The following is a 19,992-nucleotide window of genomic DNA, read 5'->3' on the forward strand; positions in this document are numbered from 1 at the left end:
TCCCCTTCAACTCAGGCATTATGAAACAGTAGCCCAACTACCCTCTTTTATGTGTTTACTTTGCATGCAGTACAAAATGCCTGAAGAGGGCTACTGTCGTGGAACAAACATCATATTGTAATGCTCTGACCTATTTTCCCATGCAGGAATCAATATTCATGAAACTTTATTACTTTGTGCAGATGTGGCCAGCTAAATAACATTGCTTCCTCCGCCTCTCCCCATCACTGCAGACTAGGAAGGGGCAAATGAAATGGAAGTTGTTGCTCACAATACATGAGAAAGGTTGAGAAGCGGAGCCTACCCTCTATTCTACCAATTTGTGCCCGAACCCACCCTCCCCCCCAAAATTGATGAATTCCAGCCTCTTGTTTGCCCCCTGTGATTGTGGCAATTAATTGAAGGAACCATTTCGCAACATTTCTACTACTATAGAAGTTTACTGGTGAAGTACAGTAATGTTGAACTTTGGTGTATTGTGAATGTGCAAGTTATCACATCAGTACAGTGGTACCTCGGGTTACATACGCTTCAGGTTACAGACGCTTCAGGTTACAGACTCCGCTAACCCAGAAATAGTACTTCGGGTTAAGAACTTTGCTTCAGGATGAGAACAGAAATCGTGCTCCGGTGGCGCAGCAGTAGCAGGAAGTCCCATTAGCTAAAATGGTGCTTCAGGTTAAGAACAGTTTCAGGTTAAGAATGGACCTCCAGAACGAATTAAGTACTTAAGCCGAGGTACCACTGTACTGGCCTTCTGAAGCACTGATTAGGTGTTTGTTTGTTTGTTTGTTTGTTTGTTTGTTTGTTTGTTTGTTTGTTTGTTTAAAAACCCAGTAACAAGGGGCTCTCCAGGATCTTGTAACATGATTAACTTTTTATTTTTACTATTATTTTTTTGCTCAGATGACAGTCCTACCTCTTTGCTTTCAAGCTTATTTGCTCCCATACATTCCAGTTTTGGAGAGCACGGCTTCCATTTGTTTGTTTAAAGGGAGACCAGGTAGTCTAGCAAAAGTGCTAGTTCTGCCATTTGGCCAAATGGGTTATTGCGCAAGCTGTATGAATGCAGCTGGTGCTTTCGAGTGCACTGAATGAATATACTCAAGCTCCGAAAAACCCTCTGGCTACAATCCAATGCAATGTTAAGCGTGCTTCAGCATATCGATTTCAAAGGGCTTACACATGCTTAATGGTTGTGTTAGATTGTTACCTCTGTGTGGAAGCATGCTAAGATTTAAATCTCTTGCTCTGAGAAAATGGCAATATTCAACGTCTGGATCTGAACTCCAAATAATGCTTTCTCAGACATGATCAGATTTTATGTCAATCTGAGTGCACATCTCCACAAATAGCCTCTTCAGTTTTGCTGTTTCGTATGTCTTGCATGCACCTACTTTGCTTCTGAAAGCTGTCAGAATGTTGAAACCAAACATTTTTCAAAAGCCAGGCAACTAACCTGTTCCTGGGAGCATTGGGAAGGTGCTCTGAAGAAAGGAAAAACGGTGTGGCCGAGAATACTGGAGCAGCCCTTTACAGGAATGTAAAAGAAAGAAAATGGAAATCTTGTCTCTTTAGACTAAGTTCTGCTTACATTTGTGCTGTTAGGGAAGCATGTTGGCATGACAAGAATATGCAACAGCCCACCTCCTAGCTGCTTAGTGAAGTGTAGTGATATGTTATGTCGGGCAGATGTGTCCTGCTGACATCTGACTTTTACTTGAACGGTGAAGCTAAAGGTTCCTTTGTAATGTACAGTGAAAGAACACAAATAACAATTGCTACTTGTACTGCAAAAACATTTTTGTTTAATGCACCATAGAGGCTCAGTCTTGTTAGAATATTTTGCATTGCATCCCGTATCTTATATCAGAATCTCAAAGGAGTTGTCATGCTGCAGATGTAAAGCATAGTCTAAACTTTTATCAACCTACTAATGAGTATTAGGTGCCACACAAGGGTCGATTTGTTTTAAAATGGGATGAAATGTAGGTTGTGTTAGGTTATCCAACTGAATGACCCTCTCTTGTTTGTTTAATTCCCTCCAATTTTTATATAACACCCTTTAACAACAAAAAAGTTCCAAATACATGTTTAAATAATGTTTTACTGTTTTAATGTAAAGCAGTATGAATTCATATGAATTCTGAACAGGTAACAGTTAAAAATACAAGTCCATTTAATTGAGCAATGGCTGCAGAATGTCCACTATGTTAATCTTTAACATCTCTGCATGATATGAATTACATCTACTAGTTATCCACTATCTACAACTCCCCCACCATTAAAGACCCAGTTTGGGGTGGAAATGGATTGTGAGCTTTAAAGCCTTGTTTTGTATGCCAAGTTGATCAAACTTGAGACGCACAATTCAGCGATCTTTTATTTGCAAAAGGACAATCCAGGGATACCAGGATAAAGATCCAGATCAAAAATGTAGGTTCAAAGCTTTAATTGCTATCCATATATTAGAATAGGGGTGTTATCTCTCTACTCAATAATAATCCTGGAAATGGGAGAATAGAAATTGGAGTGAATGAATTATCCTGCCTTCTTCTGCTCCGGAGGGTAGGACTGGAACCAATGGCTTCAAGCTACAATAAAGGAGATTCTGACTAAGTATCAGGAAGAACTTTCTGATAGTAAGAGTTGTTTGACAATGGGACAAACTCCCTCGGAAGGTAGTGGACTCTCCTTCCTTGGAGGTTTTTAAGCAGAGGTTGGATGGTCATCTTTCATGGATGCTTGAGCTGAGATTCCTGCATTACAGGAGGTTGGACTAGATGATCCTTGGGATCTCTTCCAACTCTACAGTTCTGTTTCAGCTTTTGATTGACACTTCTTTAGGATAAATCATAATGTCCATATCCAAAGTTTCAGCCTACTATTCCTCAGTTTGCAGGACCGGCACTATTACCTAAGAGGAAAAAGAAAGTAATTTAATATAGTTGAAGAATCTGCAAAGCCCTACAAAAGCCCTTTTCCAATAGCACTGCATTGGGAAGATCATTACTTTGTCTTCCTTTAGTGATTAGTGCCTTTGTGACAGCGGCTGTCAACTCACCAATATAGACCCTCATTTTAGTTCTGTTTGTGTGTCTAGCAGCCAACACCAAGCAAAAGCATAAAGACTGCCATTCTGAAGAAACCTGGAAGCAAATAATCAATAATGACTCCCCATTTAGAAAGGCCATTCCATGTACATTCTCACCATTTGGTAGAAATTTTGCTACTAGCTGAGCTTTAGATCTTTAGTTCTTTATGTTGTTCAGGGCTGAAATTAACTAGTTTGGTTGGGAAAAGTTCACTGAACTAGTTGAAAAATCTCTGAACTAATTGCCAGGTGATCTAAAGATGGATTAAGTTAATTTTGCTGTAGAACTTAAAATGATTTCTAGTTCATCTTCACTTTCCTTCCCTACCACCACAGCAGAAGGCTCAGACTCTTAGCTTTATTTTAAAAAAATAGTCAATCATGCATTTGTAAAGAAAGTTAGAAAGCAAAAAGTGGCAGCAACCTTCTAAGTCAGATGCATAGATGCTCTGTTGCTAAGGATGTGTTCTTACTTAATAACTATTGCTAAAGAATAAGAAGGAAGGTATTCCTTTTATCTTCCCTGCTGAACAGATTTCCTCTCTTCCAAGAGAAACAGCTTGTAGCAAGGTATAGGAATAAAGTACAGGTATAGGAATAGAGTGAATGATGCCTTGCCCCTTTAATAGCTGCATGGCAGGCAGAAATTAAACATGGTAAACCTTTTCTGGTATGGAGATGCAATTATGGAGCATGTAGTCTGTTTATCAGATACCTTATAATTTGTGTGTAACTCCTGATTTTTTATTTTTACCCTAACTTTACCAAAGCAATTCTTAACTTTCTGACTATTGGAAAAAATGTGGAGGATTAACTGAGAAAGCAAACTTTAAGTGGAACTGATTTTTGTTCTATGTGTATATAACCCTGCTGTTCATAAGGATGGCTGCTTTCTGAATCAAACAGCCACGGTTGTGTACCTCCAGCAGCAACTGTGCTGATGAAGAGTAGGGACTAACATGAAGGTGAGGTCCCCTGAGCACATATTGCCCAAGGCAACCTTCCCTTGCAATGCTCTGTATCCAACTGCATAAGAACTGTATAATAAAATAAAAAAACAACCCTTCAGATGTCAAGGAGATAAAGAACTACATAACTTTTAGAAGACATCTGAAGGCAGCCCTGTATTGGGAAGTTTTTAATGTTTGATGTTTTATTATGTTTCAATATATGCTGTGAGCCGCCCAGAGTGGCTGGGGAAACACAGCCAGATGGGCGGGGTATAAAATTATTATTATTATTATTATTATTATTATTATTATTATTATTATTATTATTATTCTGTTTCAAAATGCATCTGCGACCTTTGATGAACAAGGCATCTGGAAGTGGGGGAGAATCCCTTGCAGCATGTTCATTGCTCCCATCTCAAGTTTTTTATTATCAGTGACAGGATCCTAAAATTACACCTAAACGTCTCTCACAGGTTCTGAAATTGAGTTTCTGAAAAAGCAAGGCAGCTGTAATAGGAGGTAAAGTATGAAGTTCCAGAGAAATTAGCTGTGAATTGAACCTGCAATGGAAATTGATCCTATCAGTCAGTTTTAGCTCTATATTCTCTGAAAAACACTGGTGAATGTCGAAGACACCGGGATTACTGATTAAATGGGATGCTTGAGTGCCAGGGGCTGGAACTGGGTGCCCCTAAGGTCGTGAGCCGCAACTGTCAGACTTCACTTCACTGCTTGATACCTAGCGTGAACTGGCAGAAAGAGAGCAGTGTGAAAAATGCTGCAGGTACTATCAGGGGAATCGCAAAGAAGTATCGCACTAAGCTTGAGGCATGAGAGACGTTGCTCTCTTTAGAGAAGTAATCCTGCCCTCTTACCATGAACCACTGGGCGCAGATTGGCCATATGATTCATACCGTTCAGGGCCAATTATAGTAAGTCGGCGTGCTGCAGTCCAGTGACTGTCACGCAGTTGCAAAATGGTAAGGGTCTTATCTTTATAATCCCACCCCCCCCCCCGAATTATACCAAGTGAGGAGAAAATAAATGTGGTGTTTCTGAAAACATAATTAATTACCCTATTACCAAAGCCTGTGAGATTTATGTGTAGCATACAAAATGGTTGCTGTGGCATGTAAACTGCTTTTGGCAGGACTGTTCCCCCCCCCCCCCAAGCCTAATGAATGTGGTCTGCATTGTGATTAGCACTGCTAAATTGCACTTTCCTTGTTACTAAGCTGATAAATCATTAAAGCTTGATTATTTTGAGGCATTGGCCCACTGCATGCAGAGAATAATTAGCATTACCTGATGCAAACAAATATTGCATTAGGGTTTCTGCTTTGCAAAGTTTTGCTGTAGTCTTTGTGGTTCTATCAGAAACATCGAACAATTGGGCTTAACTATGACGCTATACTGTGGAAACAGCTTATTTCTCAGGAGATCTCTAGCTTATTCCCTGCCACACAGACACACACTTCTTTTAAAATTAGAAATTGCTCATAAATGACTTTTTGGTGTTTCTTGAAAATTTCATTGTCTCATTGGGACATTTTTTTATTAAGAGCTGGGTGTAGTATTGTGGTTCAGAGACTTATCTTCAAATCAGGTAATCCCTAGTTCTGACATCACCTCTGTCTCGCTAGGTGATTTTAGGCAATTCACTAGTCTGTCTTTGGCAAAGTACTTTATCCCAGTCAATACATTCCTGCAATATGGGATAACAAAGTTGTTGTAAGAATTAAAATTAAATAATGCATGTGAAAGTGCTTTGAGCACGTGAAAGCACATCACAGATGTTAAGTGTTATCCATATTACTTTGATTCCAATGATATGGTTGGAAGGCTCACGATACAGAAACCTTGCTAAAACTAAGCAAGTCTGAGTCTGGAAAGTACTTGAATAGTAGACTGTGCGGGGCAGGAATCATTCATCTGGAGTAAAGACTATTTATGCAACCCCATATAAATCAGTGACAAACTAAGGATTTGAACCACATATTTCAGTTACAAAATGGAAGAATACGCCTTTAGTGAATTCCATCTTTTTTTAAAAAAAAAGTCACCTTCTGTGGATTAAGGATATTGCTAGGGTTCATTAGTTAACCAATGGAAACTTCTTCTTTTTTAGCCGAACAAAACTAAGCAATTCTATGGCAGCAAATAAAAATATGAAGCACGAATGAAAGTGGGAGGTGTTTGGCTTGGTACTGCAAGCTCATGTGAGCTCAAGATGTTTAATATGCATGCAGATTATTCTTACCTGTATGGATTTTATTCATTTCAATGGAAGAAACAGAATTGTTTTGAACACATAAATCTATTGAAAGTAATGGGGTAAGCCATGTACAAAAGATTTGCGAGTGTATCTCTGAGTGTGCATGGATATCTGGATTGGTGCAAATTTATATGTTAGGTTATCCTGGGGGAGGTTATGAGACATCCATAAGAAGTGCTGGGACTATGGGGATGTTCAGGTAACAATAAGAGGGGAAAGCAGTTCAGTTCCTTTGGCTTAGTGCTTAGAGTAGCAAGGCAAGTCCTTACAACTCCTCACCCTTTTCCAGCCTCCCAGAACAAAGAGCCTGCACCTACTTCAATAAACAACTCCTTCACATACATCTCCATTAGACACCACAGGCAGGTTGGCAGTGCTAATCTCATATCTCTAGCATCTAATGCCAGCCCATGCAGCATCATTCTCTTCCTCGGTCTACTGGTAACCACAGAGAACGAGCATCCAAGAAAGAGCCCCTTCTCCACATTTCACTGTGTGTCTGACCCATGTCCCTTGCCCATCTCTTTGCCCACGGCCTACACAACATGACTGTCTTCAGGCACGCTTCAAACACCACAGGGACACTACCATTCTCTCATAGGGCATGAGCTGCTGTAGAAATTCTTCTGCACTTTGAATGAATCAGAACTAGTGATCAGAACCAGTATTTTCATGAAATCTTGTTTTTAGGCTTGGTAGGTGAGTAAAGGGCATCAGAGTCAGGCAGAAGAATAGAGGTGATAGGGATAAGATGAAGATGGAGGTACTCTCATGTATGAGTCTGCTCTTCCATAGATTTTCTGCCATCAAGTACTAGGTGCTAGGATTTCTGTAAACATCTGCAAAACCGATGGCTTGCTTGCAATGGATAAGTGAGAGCCAGAATGGACAGCAGAAGTTTAAAAGGGCCTGTGGTCAAAAAGTTTGATGTAATTAGAACAGTGAGACTCTTAATAAAAGCATGAACCATGGGTTTGAAGGCTATATAGTTTGTGATTTTAGTGCCTTTTCCTGCAAACTTAAGATAAAATGCAAAATATCTTTGAACAATGTTGCAAGCTTGCAGGGAATTATTAGAAGCCAGAAGTGATGGAATCTTGTGGCAAGTGTTTAGAACATTCTTGGTTAAGACATGTTGATTAATAAACATGAGCCGGCAGATGCATATTAATCTGTTTATGCATAAGAGATTTCTAGCTCATTAAAACTCTTCTTGGCATTTCAACAAGCGAAGCAGTAGATAAAACTACTCATTGTCTTTTATCTTGTTGAGGACTCTCATATGAAATAAAAATCAGATTACAGCTAAATTTGTATAATAGCTAAACTGATGACAGACTTCTTTTAACAGATATGTAAGGAACCCGTAATATAATATGATGGAAGTTTTTTCTCGAGTTTCCAATTGTGATCCCTTATTGCTTTGGACAGTATAGATAGAAACAATCTTTTGCATTTCATGGCAGTAGTTTGGGGTCAGGTCTCTAGGCACATAACCGGGAATGGAAGGACCCATCAGTTTTGTTTTGTTCTGGTTCTCATTTTTCCAAACTCAAATTCCGCTCATAACATTTCTGCAGCAATTTGCAAAATAAGTTTTTTCAAAAAAAATCTCCCTGAAAATTCATCAGTATTTTACTGTGAATTTCTCCCAATAACTACATCTTTGTGTGCAGCTTTGACTAATGTGCATGCTTTTGCAAGCAGTTGACCCTAATATACATGTTATTATTTTTTCATGTTATTTTCACAAATATATTGATATATATTTTTTTTAATGTACACTTCCCTGTTATGTATGCATTTTTGTTAACATTGGTTGCAGAGCTGCATCAGAAAATTCAGATGAGTGTGATTTTCAAAGGATGTTGATTTGGTTCTCATATTGTTTAGGAAAGACATGTTGAAATATGAATTATTCACCTTTAAATGTGAACTGTATTTTTTAAAAATTGCATCCCTAGTTATACAACTGTTCTCACCACAAACTATGACTTTGTTATAGTAAAGCTAAACAGCTTTTGTTGCTGTCTGTCTGCTGTTGGATTTGAGCCTGCAGAAAAATGTTAAGGTGTCTTGTTAAGGACATCTGGCTTGCCAGTAGTACATATGAAAAGGATCTAGGGGGCTTGGTAGACCACAAGCTTTATATAAGTCAACAGTGGGATGCAGCACCAAAAAAAGCTAATTCTATTTTAAGGTGGATCAACAGAAGTATAGTGTCCCAATCAAGGGAAATCATCGTCCTGCTCTGTTCTACCTTGGTCAGACCACACCTGGAGTACTGTGTCTAGTTCTGGGCACTGCAATGTAAGGATACTGACAAGCTGGAGGGTGTGCAGAGTAGGGCAACCAAAATTATCAAGGGTCTAGAAACCAAGCCTCATGAGATATGGTTGAGGGAGTTGGGGATGTTTAGCCTGGAAAAGAGGAGATATATGATAGCCATTTTCAAATATCTAAAGGCCTATCACATGGAAGATGCAGCAAACTAGTTTTCTCCTGCCACTGAGGGTAGTTACTGAACCAGTTGCTTCATGTTACAAGAAAGGAGATTCTGACTAAACACCAGGAAGAACTTTCTGACAGTAAGGGCTGCTTAACAGTGGAAGGGGCTCCGGAAGGTGCCTGAGTCTCCTTCCTTGGGATGTTTTTAAAGCAGAGGCTGGATGGCCACTTGTCATAGCTTCTTTAGCTGAGATTCCTGCATTGCATGAGGTTGGCCATGGGCTCCTTTCCAACTCTACAATTCTATTATTGGTACACTGTTTGCTTTGCATTCATAAAAGGAGCTGTTTCAAGCCTGTTAAGACATTTTGTAACACATGTTGACGGAGGACTGGGACTAAACTCCTTCTTCCAACAAACTGCCAGTATCATTAACACTGACAGTGTCAGTCATCTGTCCAGCCACTATTCATATACAGGTGCAAGCCAGCATCCAAGCACAGACTCTGTAGATCAGAACCTATGTTCTTTTCTCCTTCCCTATACTTCTTAAAAATATCTTAACAGTATTTATTTTCACTACCATACATCAGATACAAGCACTTGTATGAAAATGCATGTCTTAATTTTTACAGATCCTATGCGTGGTCCAAGAAAACTAGAAGTTGTCGATATCAAATCCCGGCAAATCACCATCACCTGGGAGCCGTTTGGCTACAATGTCACTCGTTGCCATAGGTACAATATCACCGTCCATTACCGCTACCAAGCTAGTGGACAAGAACAAGTCAGAGAAGAAGTGAGCTGGGACACAGACAATTCGCACCCTCAGCATACCATTACTAATCTGTCCCCATATACTAATGTCAGTGTCAAACTGGTTCTTATGAATCCTGAAGGACGAAAAGAAAGCCAAGAAATTGTGGTACAAACGGATGAAGACGGTGAGTTTTTAATGGTTTGCTGAATGCATTAATATGCATAGACATGATTTTCGGGGTGCTTATGCAGTCCAGCAAAAACCATATAAGACATATGCATAACTGCATAAAAGTGTGTTGAGGATTTGTTGGATAAAGGAAGCATAAAGATGAAGGATACTGAGGACTGACATGATTGTCAGGGACAAATGAGTGAAATGTAGTTTGCAGGGTTACACACAAACACATATTTTATGGGTTGGATCTAGCATGGCCAGTGCATAAGCCATTACTGTTTAAAAACCTGAATGCAGTATTTACAGTGTGGAACTCATGTTCTTATAAGCGATAGAATCTAAATGCAACATTCTAATTCACAGTACATATTCCTAAACATCCTTTTTTTTTAATGCATTAGTTCCAAGTCCTGTACCACTTGAATCTATCCAGGGAAGTATGTTTGAGGAGAAAATCTTCCTTCAGTGGAGGGAGCCAGTGCAAACATATGGTGTGATCACCCTATATGAGGTATGTAAAACCACTTGCCCTGCATTCTTGGTGTAATCTAGTTCAGCATGCTCTTCTCACAGTGGCTGAACAGTTGCCTGTGGCAAACCAGCAAGCAGGATTTGAGCACAAGAGCACTCTCCCCACCCCATGATTTCCAGCAACTGGTATACAGAAGCATTGCTGCCTCCAGCTGTCGGGGCGGAGCATAGCCATTGCGCCCAATAGCCAGTGATAGTCTACACCTCATGAATTTGTCTAATTCTGTTTCAAAGCTATCCAATTTGGTAGCCATTGCTGCCTCCTGTGGGAACATCTTCCATAGTGGTTCTCCAAGTGTTGCGTGAAGTACTGTCCTAAATCTTCCATCTTGTAAGAGAAAGAGGGGGTCAGTACCTTTCATAACTGAAGGTCGAAATAAATTTGCAGTGTTATACTGCTTATGTATCACATGTCTTTCCTTCCTTCCCACCCCCAGTGTCCCCACGCCCCACAATTCCCTCATGTAATAAATTTTGGCTAGTATAAGACAACACTCTGTTATTAGTAAATCACTGCATTTTTAAAGCCTGTAATATCCAGTCTAGTTATGTAGATTAGTATTTGAATGCTACTAAAAGTATCCACTAGGCTATAACTCAGGAGTAAAAACAGGAGTGAGAATGTAATACTGAATACTGCTGAATTTCTGCAAACCTTTTGTAATAAGAACAAGCAGGTCCCATTAAATGAAACACACTAGCTTTTAAAAACGCAATTTCAACAAAATTATATGTTGTTAGTTTTACATACAAATCCCAGCATTCCGTGCTATAGGGAACCTGGCCCTAAATATCTTTCAAAAATATTAACAAAGGAATTCATTTATTATGCTGTTGGACCATAATCACTGTCAAACATCTCACCTGACTAAACTACCCTTATATTTATTCTTTCCTTTCATTTTCAGAAAGCATTGTTGAAATGCTTGGCCCCAAGACATAAAAGAAAAGTAAAATATCTAATTTGGTATTATTAAGCTTTTAGTGCTGTCTTGCTGTTGAAATAGTTGTGAAAGGATAATTTATTATGAAAAGATATGTATTATGGAAACTAACTAGTTTAACTAATTGCAGTTTCATAAGTAATCAGAAGATGATTGGTCTTGTCATTTGTTTTTTATATTTGGCCACGTAAGGCCTTTCAAAGAACTGAAAGGAGGTGTCTTCCTCTCCCATCATCCCCTTCTTTGTGGTGTTTTTGGTGTTTATGTGTAGTCTGATACAAAATGATGAATGTGTTTGGACCTGGGCTACAAACCAGCCCATGCTTCAGACAATGATTATCTGTGCCATCTTTTCCCCGCACGTCTCATCATAGTCTCAAAACTGCTCTGTATTTTCTTTTTCAGAGGCTTGGTTTATATTCTTTCTATAGGGTTGTAGCTTTTATGTTCTCCGGAACTCTTTATCAAGGTAGATTGTAAACAGTGGGAAAAGACAAAAAAAGGTGGCGTTAAAGCCACTCGTGCTTGCATTTGGTAAGAATTTTCAGTAAGCATGAGACTCTTAATCTCAGAGTTGTGGATTCGAGCCCCACACTGGGTGAAAGACTTATGCATTGCAAGGGGTCAGGCTAGATTATCCTTGTGGTCCCTTCTAACTCTGCAAGTCTGTGATTCTGTGAGACAATGGAGTGCAGGAGGAAGCAGCAGCAGGAGGCCCCATTAGCTAACGTGGTGCTTCAGGTTAAGAACAGTTTCAGGTTAAGAACGGACCTCCAGAACTAATTAAGTTCTTAACCCGAGGTACCACTGTAATCACATCCATCTGAATACCTGAGTGTTGGTACTAAAAACATGTTGATTACTGTACTTAACACAACAGGTATATGTTCTGAAGTGAAATATTTCACCATAAGACTATGTTGACCCTTCCCATATAAAAGCCCTTGTGCATGATGGCACAGAGAAGCACATTGACCTACGTTGCATGTTCCTGGCATGTAGTTGTCCCACCAAGGCATCAGTGAACCAGCCCCATAAACATGTGGAGGTTTCCACCATAGAAGGGAAATAAGGAGGAGAGAAACAGAAACATAGGTGAACTAGGGCCACATTTATTGATTTAGTGGCTCTGAAGTGGTGGCAACAATTCAGGAAGCTAACTGTAACACAGCAACTGTGGGTTAAAAATCCTATTGATGAGTGCCACTATTGCTCAGTCCACAGGAATCCACATTGTTTCAAGCATGAAACTCATTTGTGTGGCATCCAAAAACATTGTGTATTGTCTTTTAAAACCTATACTCTATTCTGAATTAAATTTCCACTTTGCTAGTAACCTTTTATAATCTCAGAGGTCAAAACTGAGAGCTTCTGTAAATTAAGAGCTTACACAGGGTCAGTGCTGAGTTGAAGTTAATTTAACCTGTAATTGACCTATGCAGAATTGGTTTCAGTAGTGCTTGTGTGATTCAAGTTGCAATACCATGTGTTCTGATCTTTAAAACTGCAGTATTAAAGACCTACCATGCTGTGTTGTGAGGATGATATTTACTTCAAAGCACTTGGGATATTAAATACTCTGGGATACTTAGTTCCAATTTAATGGGACTTAGTCATAGGTAAAGTGTGGTTTGAATTGCAGCCTAAAAGTGTCACAGAAGAGAGCAAAAGCAAGCCACATACAACTAAGAACACCATCCAGATATTGCATTGTAATCATTTTTTTAAAATAAATGTTGAATAAGACATGAGATTTCTTCAAATGGGGAGAAAATGTGGTCATTAGTACTCTACGGTTTTAGAAGAACGTCCTAGAATTGTCCTACTCTTCAGAGTTCCAAGTAAAGCTCTTTCCATGTTGTTTCTGTTATAATAATTATTGTCATCGTTATCATAATAGCAACATTGTGTCCTTTATAGAGAATTTGCTTGAATTTCACCTTATTACAAGCAGAGAACACTTTTTAGTAGAAGCAGAAATTTGGGGCAGGCTACTAAAAAACGTGCCTATAACTCTTGTCGGTTTAAGTCAATGTTTATTTGTATTTTTTGTGCAAGACCAACATTAATGCACTTCCTCCTAAAAGAATTACAACATGAAAACCAATGAATTAAAGGTATTAGCTTAAGTCTGAATCATAGCCGTTATAGTTGTCATCTAGGTGCCTCTAAGTCCCTGTATCTATAAAAGTGATAACTCATAACAGTTTTGTCTGAGCCTGTGTTCCTTCATTGGATTCCGGATTTGAAGCATATAAGGGAGTAAGATAACTTATCATAAAATGTCTGACAGTGCACACATCAGAAGGGTTTATTGGATAAAAATGCAATCTTTGTACAACTGCTGAAGATATTTTATAACTTTGTTTTTCTTTTGTAGATCACCTACAAGGCTGTCAGCTCCTTTGACCCAGAAATAGATTTATCCAACCAAAGTGGACGTGTTTTAAAGCATGGGAATGAAACACACTACTTATTTTTTGGGTTGTATCCTGGGACTACTTACTCGTTCACAATAAGAGCCAGTACAGCCAAAGGCTTTGGGCTTCCTGTTACAAGTCAGTTCACCACAAAGATCTCAGGTATTAGTTAAAGACAAACAACATTTATGATTTGAACTAGATAACCATCACATTAATTTACATATAATTTTGCAGCAGTTATATAGTATGGGTGCAGTGTAAAATACCTGTCTTTTCTGAACAATTTAAATGTTGTGTTTATAATTTCTTGAAGATTCATAAAAACCTCTGTTAAAAAAATGGCATTTAAACATTTTCTGTTAAAAAGCCTATATATATATATATCCCTCAATCCACAAACCTATTTGGGGATATATTGCTTTTATGCACCTTAAGAAGGTTAAACTTGGGACATTTGTAAAGCAACCCTGCAATGTAATCCATTGCTTTTCACCCAATTGCAAGTTGGCCTGAGAGTAGTATGCACCACTGTTTGGTGTAGTTCACTCTTCTACCCCTGTTGCTGAAAGGGCTAGTAGCTGCAAGTCAGAGATGGGTCAGTTCAGATTCCCATCTTTCATATCTTTCAGATTTACCAAACAATAGTCACGTCTTCTTTGTCTTTCTTCTTAGACCTCCTTACAGGCCAAACCAAACACTCATTAGCATCTAGAAGTCTCATGCTATACTGATTAGTAAGTTCAAATGTGGTTGCTTTTACATGATGGCCTAGTGTAGTGCAGCAGATATACTAGTTCAAGGTTTCCCAAACATGGGTCTCCAGCTAGCTGACCGCTGGTCCTCCTGCTAGCTAGGGATGATGGGAGTTGTAGTCCAAGAGCAGTTGGAGACCCAAGTTTGGGAGACCCTGCACTAGTTGGTTATGGCATGTCAGATCCAGGTTCAAATTGCAACTTAGCCACAAGCTAACTGGGTGATCTTGGTTACTTATGTCTTCATTCATTATCTAGTTATGGTGATACAGTAAGGATGATAAAAATCTGGTGGGAAAGGCTGTTAATAAGACAATGGTAATAATTGAATACCATATTTAGTTTATTTTGTTGCATAGCAGACCAACGCAGTAATCCATGATATAAAACTTGCTGCAGTTCACGAGACTAATATTACACACGAACTTACGCTTTGAGTGTTCAGTCAGCAGAAAAATGCCCTAATAAAGGTACAATATGTACCAGTTTATAGCTTAACTTATTATTGATGGGCTACCCTATTAACTAAAAGCATAGCAATTATTTTATCATAGTTTGTGCACAGAAGGACTGCTCTAAAATAGTATCTGCCCTTGAGAAGGTTTTTTGAAACAAGATTTTAAAGATCATAGAAAAGCTACACATTAAAGAAGTCTGCTTCCTCTGTTCTTGTTTTTCTAGCACCGTCTATGCCACCTTATGAACTGGAAACTCCTTTAAATCAGACAGACAGTACTGTAACTGTTACACTGAAACCTGCACAGAGCAGAGGCGCTCCAGTCAGGTATGATGGTATTGGGGAATCTTTACAAAATTAAAATTAAATCTACTAATTTATTGACAGTGTTTTCTGGTGACTTTTTTTTCTAAGTCAGCAATCTGTGTTTAAATCCATATTTGTGTTATCTCTAATTCAATTAAATAAGGAACAAGAAAGAAAGTCCTTTGATATGGAGTGTTTAGGAATTGTGTAGAGGATTTCAAAGCTTAGTCTTTGAAAATAAGGAACAAAGCTGCAATGTTGTTGTGTGGGTGGCTTCTTCTATAAGGTAATTGCTTACTGCAGTGTTATGAGTTCAAGGGTACATCATTATTTTTATCCTCTACTACTATGTTTTCAATAAGAACTCCTGTGGGCTTAATCGTCATTATTTCAGGTAATCAGCTGAGACAATTTAGGAGATTTAAAAACTAAAATCTGTCATCATCAAGACAGAAAGGAAAAATATATATACTTGTAACAAAACAAAACAAAAATCTTGCTAGTCCAGAATTTACAGCTACTTCGCTTGGGAACTAATGTAGCATGGTGACTAAGAGGCTGAGCTATGAATCAGTATATTCTTGTTCTCACCTTTGTGACAAATTCACTATGTTCTTGGGTAAGCCAGCCTCTCGTCAAAATGGGGATAATAATATCAACTTGTATTATAGGCTTTGTGTAAGGGTTACAGCAAAATAAATACATCAAGCATTTTGCAAAGTCAAAATAATGATTAAGTTTCTCTATAACAGTGTCTATATACGAGCAGAACAGACTTCCATTTGCACAACAAGTGTTCCTCTCGTCCTTCCACTCACATACTCCCAGTGTGCCCTCAATCCAAAGGGGAGGTTGTAGGGGAGGTTGGTTGGTTGGTTGGTTGGTTGGTTATTTATTTATTTATTTATTTATTTATTTATTTAAGTAGTAATTAAGCAGTTTCCAACTTGCTTTTCATTATCAAGTAGAAGATCCATGTAAATACTTACAGAAAAGGAAATAAAATAGTTGTCATTTGCCAGAGTCAATACATGTGCCAATTATGTGTACTCAAGCTCTAGATATGCTCATTTGTCTTTTTGACGTCAAGTAAAATTACCAGATGGTATTCAGGACGCCACACAGCTAAAGTTCACATTGCCATAGTAAGGAGAAGGAAACATCAATCCAGAATCACTGCCCAGCTGTATTGTGTTTCTTCTTTGCTAATTAGCAATTTATGTTTGGAGCTGTGGGCTAACTTGCTTCAGCTGACCTCCTTCCCACGTTCAGGGTGTTGAAAATGAAATAAGAAGCTGTGGGTTCAGTTGCAGGTGAAGAGTCATGGAGACTAACTAGTTCTGAGAAACATTTTGTTCCCAATTAGGTGCTATGTAAGTATGTGATTTTAATTCTCATACTCATCATGGACTTGTGAAATATGGTGTTTATTTGCATCTGGTTTGTCCTGCATTTATTTTCCTTGACAAAATGCAGCTGCAGAGGTCCAGAGTCATTTAACTGGTCCTGCACAACAGGGCCTTTCCACCTTGTCCTCTCCCCACTTGCCCTTGCCTAAATTTGGTGAGAGATGTTGGAACAGGCATAGGCAAACTCAGCCCTCCAGATGTTTTGGGACTACAGCTCACATCATCCCTAGCTAACAGGACCTGGGAGTTGTAGTCCCAAAGCATCTGGTGGGCCGAGTTTGCCTATGGCTGGGTTGGAAGAACCCCAGAAAAGTGCCTGGGGGAGGAGAGTGGAGGTGGTTCCATCAGGCAAGCAAAACAGCTTGTGCTGATGGAGCAGTCTCCTTAGCACTATGTTAAATATTTCCCAGGGCTGCAAATTAAAGCGGAAGGCCTGCACAGGTTCTCCTCAAAATGATATTTTTTTTTCTATAAAGAAATAGCTGCCCAGCTTTTTTGTGACACGCGGTTACATGGAAATTAGGTGAAAGACTGGCACATAGGCAAGACCAATGGATACAAGTTACAAGAAAGGAGATTCTGACTAAACATTAGGAAGAACTTTCCCACAGTAAGAACTGTTTGATGGTGGAATGGACTCCTTCAGGAGGTTGTGGACTCTCCTTTATTGGAGGTTTTTAACCAGAGGCAATCTGTCGTGGATGCTTTAGTTGAGATTCCTACATTGCAGGGGGTTGGACTGGATGACTATCAGGGTTCCTTCCAACTCTACAATTTTATGATTCCAAGACATGATTTCTTATCCTCAGGATCAAAAGTAAAAACATTTTTTTGTTATACTGTATATTGTTGTGAAATGTTTGCAACACACTTCATTCTCAGCACAAGTCTCATTGAAATGAACAGAAAGGAGACAAGAACACCATATTTGTGTTTGTTCAAAGTAAGAGGAGTACCCAATAGATGTTTTCCTTAATCTGTATTCAGGGTAGAAAAATGTAGCTGTACTTTATTTATGCACTTCACTAAGTGCAATGGCTGTCTATTGATTCTGCTGTAACCACCCAGCATGGTTAATGCAGATTCTTGGAACTGCGCTAAACTTTTCAGTGTAAATGATTGTTGTCGTTTTATTGATCAACACATCGGCTCTGTCACATAAAAATCTTTAATTCTTCTGATGGATAGAGGGAGAAAGGGAGAGAGAGAGTAAGCACAAATTCTAGCACATTACTGCCAAGGATTGCTTGTTTTACAGCTTTGCCACCTTTCCTCTTTACACTTGGGGCAAATATAGAATAAGAATCTGGCTTTCTATTTTAACCTTGTTTGGATCCAGTCCATTACAATTAGACTTGCAACTTATTCAAGAAATTATTGCTAGGAAGCATGACTTGTTTAAATGAAGTCAAATTTATATAAATCTTATGGAATCATTTGTTATCAGTTAATGAAAAGTGAACATAAATCCAGAAAACCAAACTGTCCATTAGATTTTGGAAGCATAGCTTCATTGATTATTGCAATATTTATTAACAGAGATACAATTTAGCCAAATAGCATGAAGTTATGAGACTGTAAAATCTATAATTTTGGGTAATTAGTTTTAGAAAGTGAATGAAATTAGACTCCTTTAATTTGATAATGCATTCATACATATTACTAAATTACAGTTCGGCTTTTGTTTTTAGAATAATTTCAAAATATAGGCTTTCCTCCCTTTTTGAAACATCTAAACTTATCTGGACCCTTTGTTCTCCTTTTCAGGAGTATATATTTTATCCTAAATTATTACTGCCAATTCATTGTTATGGTCATTGACAATACTTACACAACTCATACAGAATGCAAATGCATCTTAAAACAAAGGTTGAAAGGTTTCTTTGGAAATAATTATTCCAGAAAGGAAAGTTTTTTTAGTAGTATAATTCTAGAACCATAATATTTGACCCGTACTCTGTTGTTGGATACTGGTACTTGAATTTCGGTCAGATATCTAGTTTTTAGGTAGCCCTTCAGATCAACAATTCCATAAAACTGTAGCATAATTGAAATTTTTTAGAGCAACCAAGAACCAGGTTGTGCTCTGCACTTGCAGTGCCTCCTCTTGTTGCTGCACTCGCAGCACTGAAGTGACCTTTCTAGGGCACAAGTCTGGGCAGTGTGTATGGAGCTCCTGGGCTGCCCAGAGGACAAGCCCCCCCCCCCATCTCAGCCTCACTGATGTGGTCCAAGGGAAAATGGAACAGTGCATTTGGCACTAGCTGGGCTGCAGGAGTTGCTGGAAAGAGGCATACAAGATGCCATTCAACCTTTATAGGGACTCCAGATTTGTGTGGGGTTTACTCCTTACCTTTTCTTTTCCTTAAGAAAGTGCCTCCTGTATTGTTCCATAAATCTGGGTTCAAGGGTATGTGTCTGCCTTCACCAGATTCATCACAGCAACTGAGCATTACAGGGTGCCTGTTGTTTTGTAAGATATCCTTACATTGGCAGTGCACATGACTCATATGATCTGCACCCACTGCAGCTTTACTCAGCTGTAACTAATACACAGTGGACTTGTACAGTCGGCTCTCTTCTGTAGACTTTAATATGAAGCTTAACTGAACAGCAGGATATCCTCCTCAGATTGATATGGCAGTTCTGTAGGCATTTGCATGATTTTGGAAACTGTGTCACGTCCGTATCAAATTATCCTGTTCCATAGCCTTCTTGATTTAAGAGACAAAAGTTGTAGTTTAGTGTTCCTATCTCTTTCCATGCCAGGATTGCACTTTTAGACAGTGCAGGCATATCTGTCAACTTCAGTGCTATTGCTCAATACTGAGTAATTGCCAGTTTGTGCAGGCTCACTGCTCAGGCGTGAGGGGAAAGACTTACTGAGTGATAACTGTCACACGTAGATGTAAATAATAGTAGTGAGATCTAGATTATAGCAGGCACTGTGTACTGAAGGAGGTGGGCAACTTCCAGTTTCTAACACATATCTACTACTTCCCCTGCTAAACAGTTTCAGGCAGTGCCTATCCAAGTGGTAAAACTGTTCCTGGGTAGTAATACTGTAGGCTGTATATTACTGAATGCCTCTTGCCCAAATCACCAAATCCATATACATAGAAAGTGAGGGAAGGCATGTAGGACCTTTCTTCCTGACATCATATTTATTATATACAATGAGTCTTTTAATAGTGAGGAGCATTTAGCTGTGAGATTCCCACCAACTACAGTGAGAAGTGACGCAGTCCTGTTAAACAGTGATACTATGTGTTGAGCTGTTTGAATAGTAATAATAATTATTATTAACATAACATGGTGAGCCTCTGGATGTTCATCAGCATTTCATTCCAAAGTGGAAGCACTGGGCTGGATTCAAGTACATAGTTCGACTAGTATGAGTTCTGCTAGCATAATGGGGCTTCGCTCACTCTTTTCCCCATGTGCCCCTCTCATAAGCTCTGGG

General features: G+C 38.9%; 1 protein-coding gene across 28 annotated transcripts in view; it reads left to right on the top strand.

The window, feature by feature from the left end:
• The window catches only part of PTPRM (protein tyrosine phosphatase receptor type M), a 395,597-nt gene that overhangs the window by 207,813 nt on the left and 167,792 nt on the right, over positions 1-19,992 (top strand). For all 28 annotated transcript variants that reach the window (XM_083518504.1, XM_083518498.1, XM_083518477.1 and 25 more), the window contains 4 exons: positions 9,406-9,714; positions 10,109-10,218; positions 13,563-13,764; positions 15,039-15,141. In XM_083518504.1, the coding sequence (XP_083374630.1) occupies positions 9,406-9,714; positions 10,109-10,218; positions 13,563-13,764; positions 15,039-15,141 (724 nt within the window). The remainder of the gene's footprint in view (positions 1-9,405; positions 9,715-10,108; positions 10,219-13,562; positions 13,765-15,038; positions 15,142-19,992) is intronic.

Source organism: Podarcis liolepis, assembly GCF_965112155.1.
Source record: "Podarcis liolepis genome assembly, chromosome: 8".
NCBI classification, from domain to species: Eukaryota; Metazoa; Chordata; class Lepidosauria; order Squamata; family Lacertidae; genus Podarcis; species Podarcis liolepis.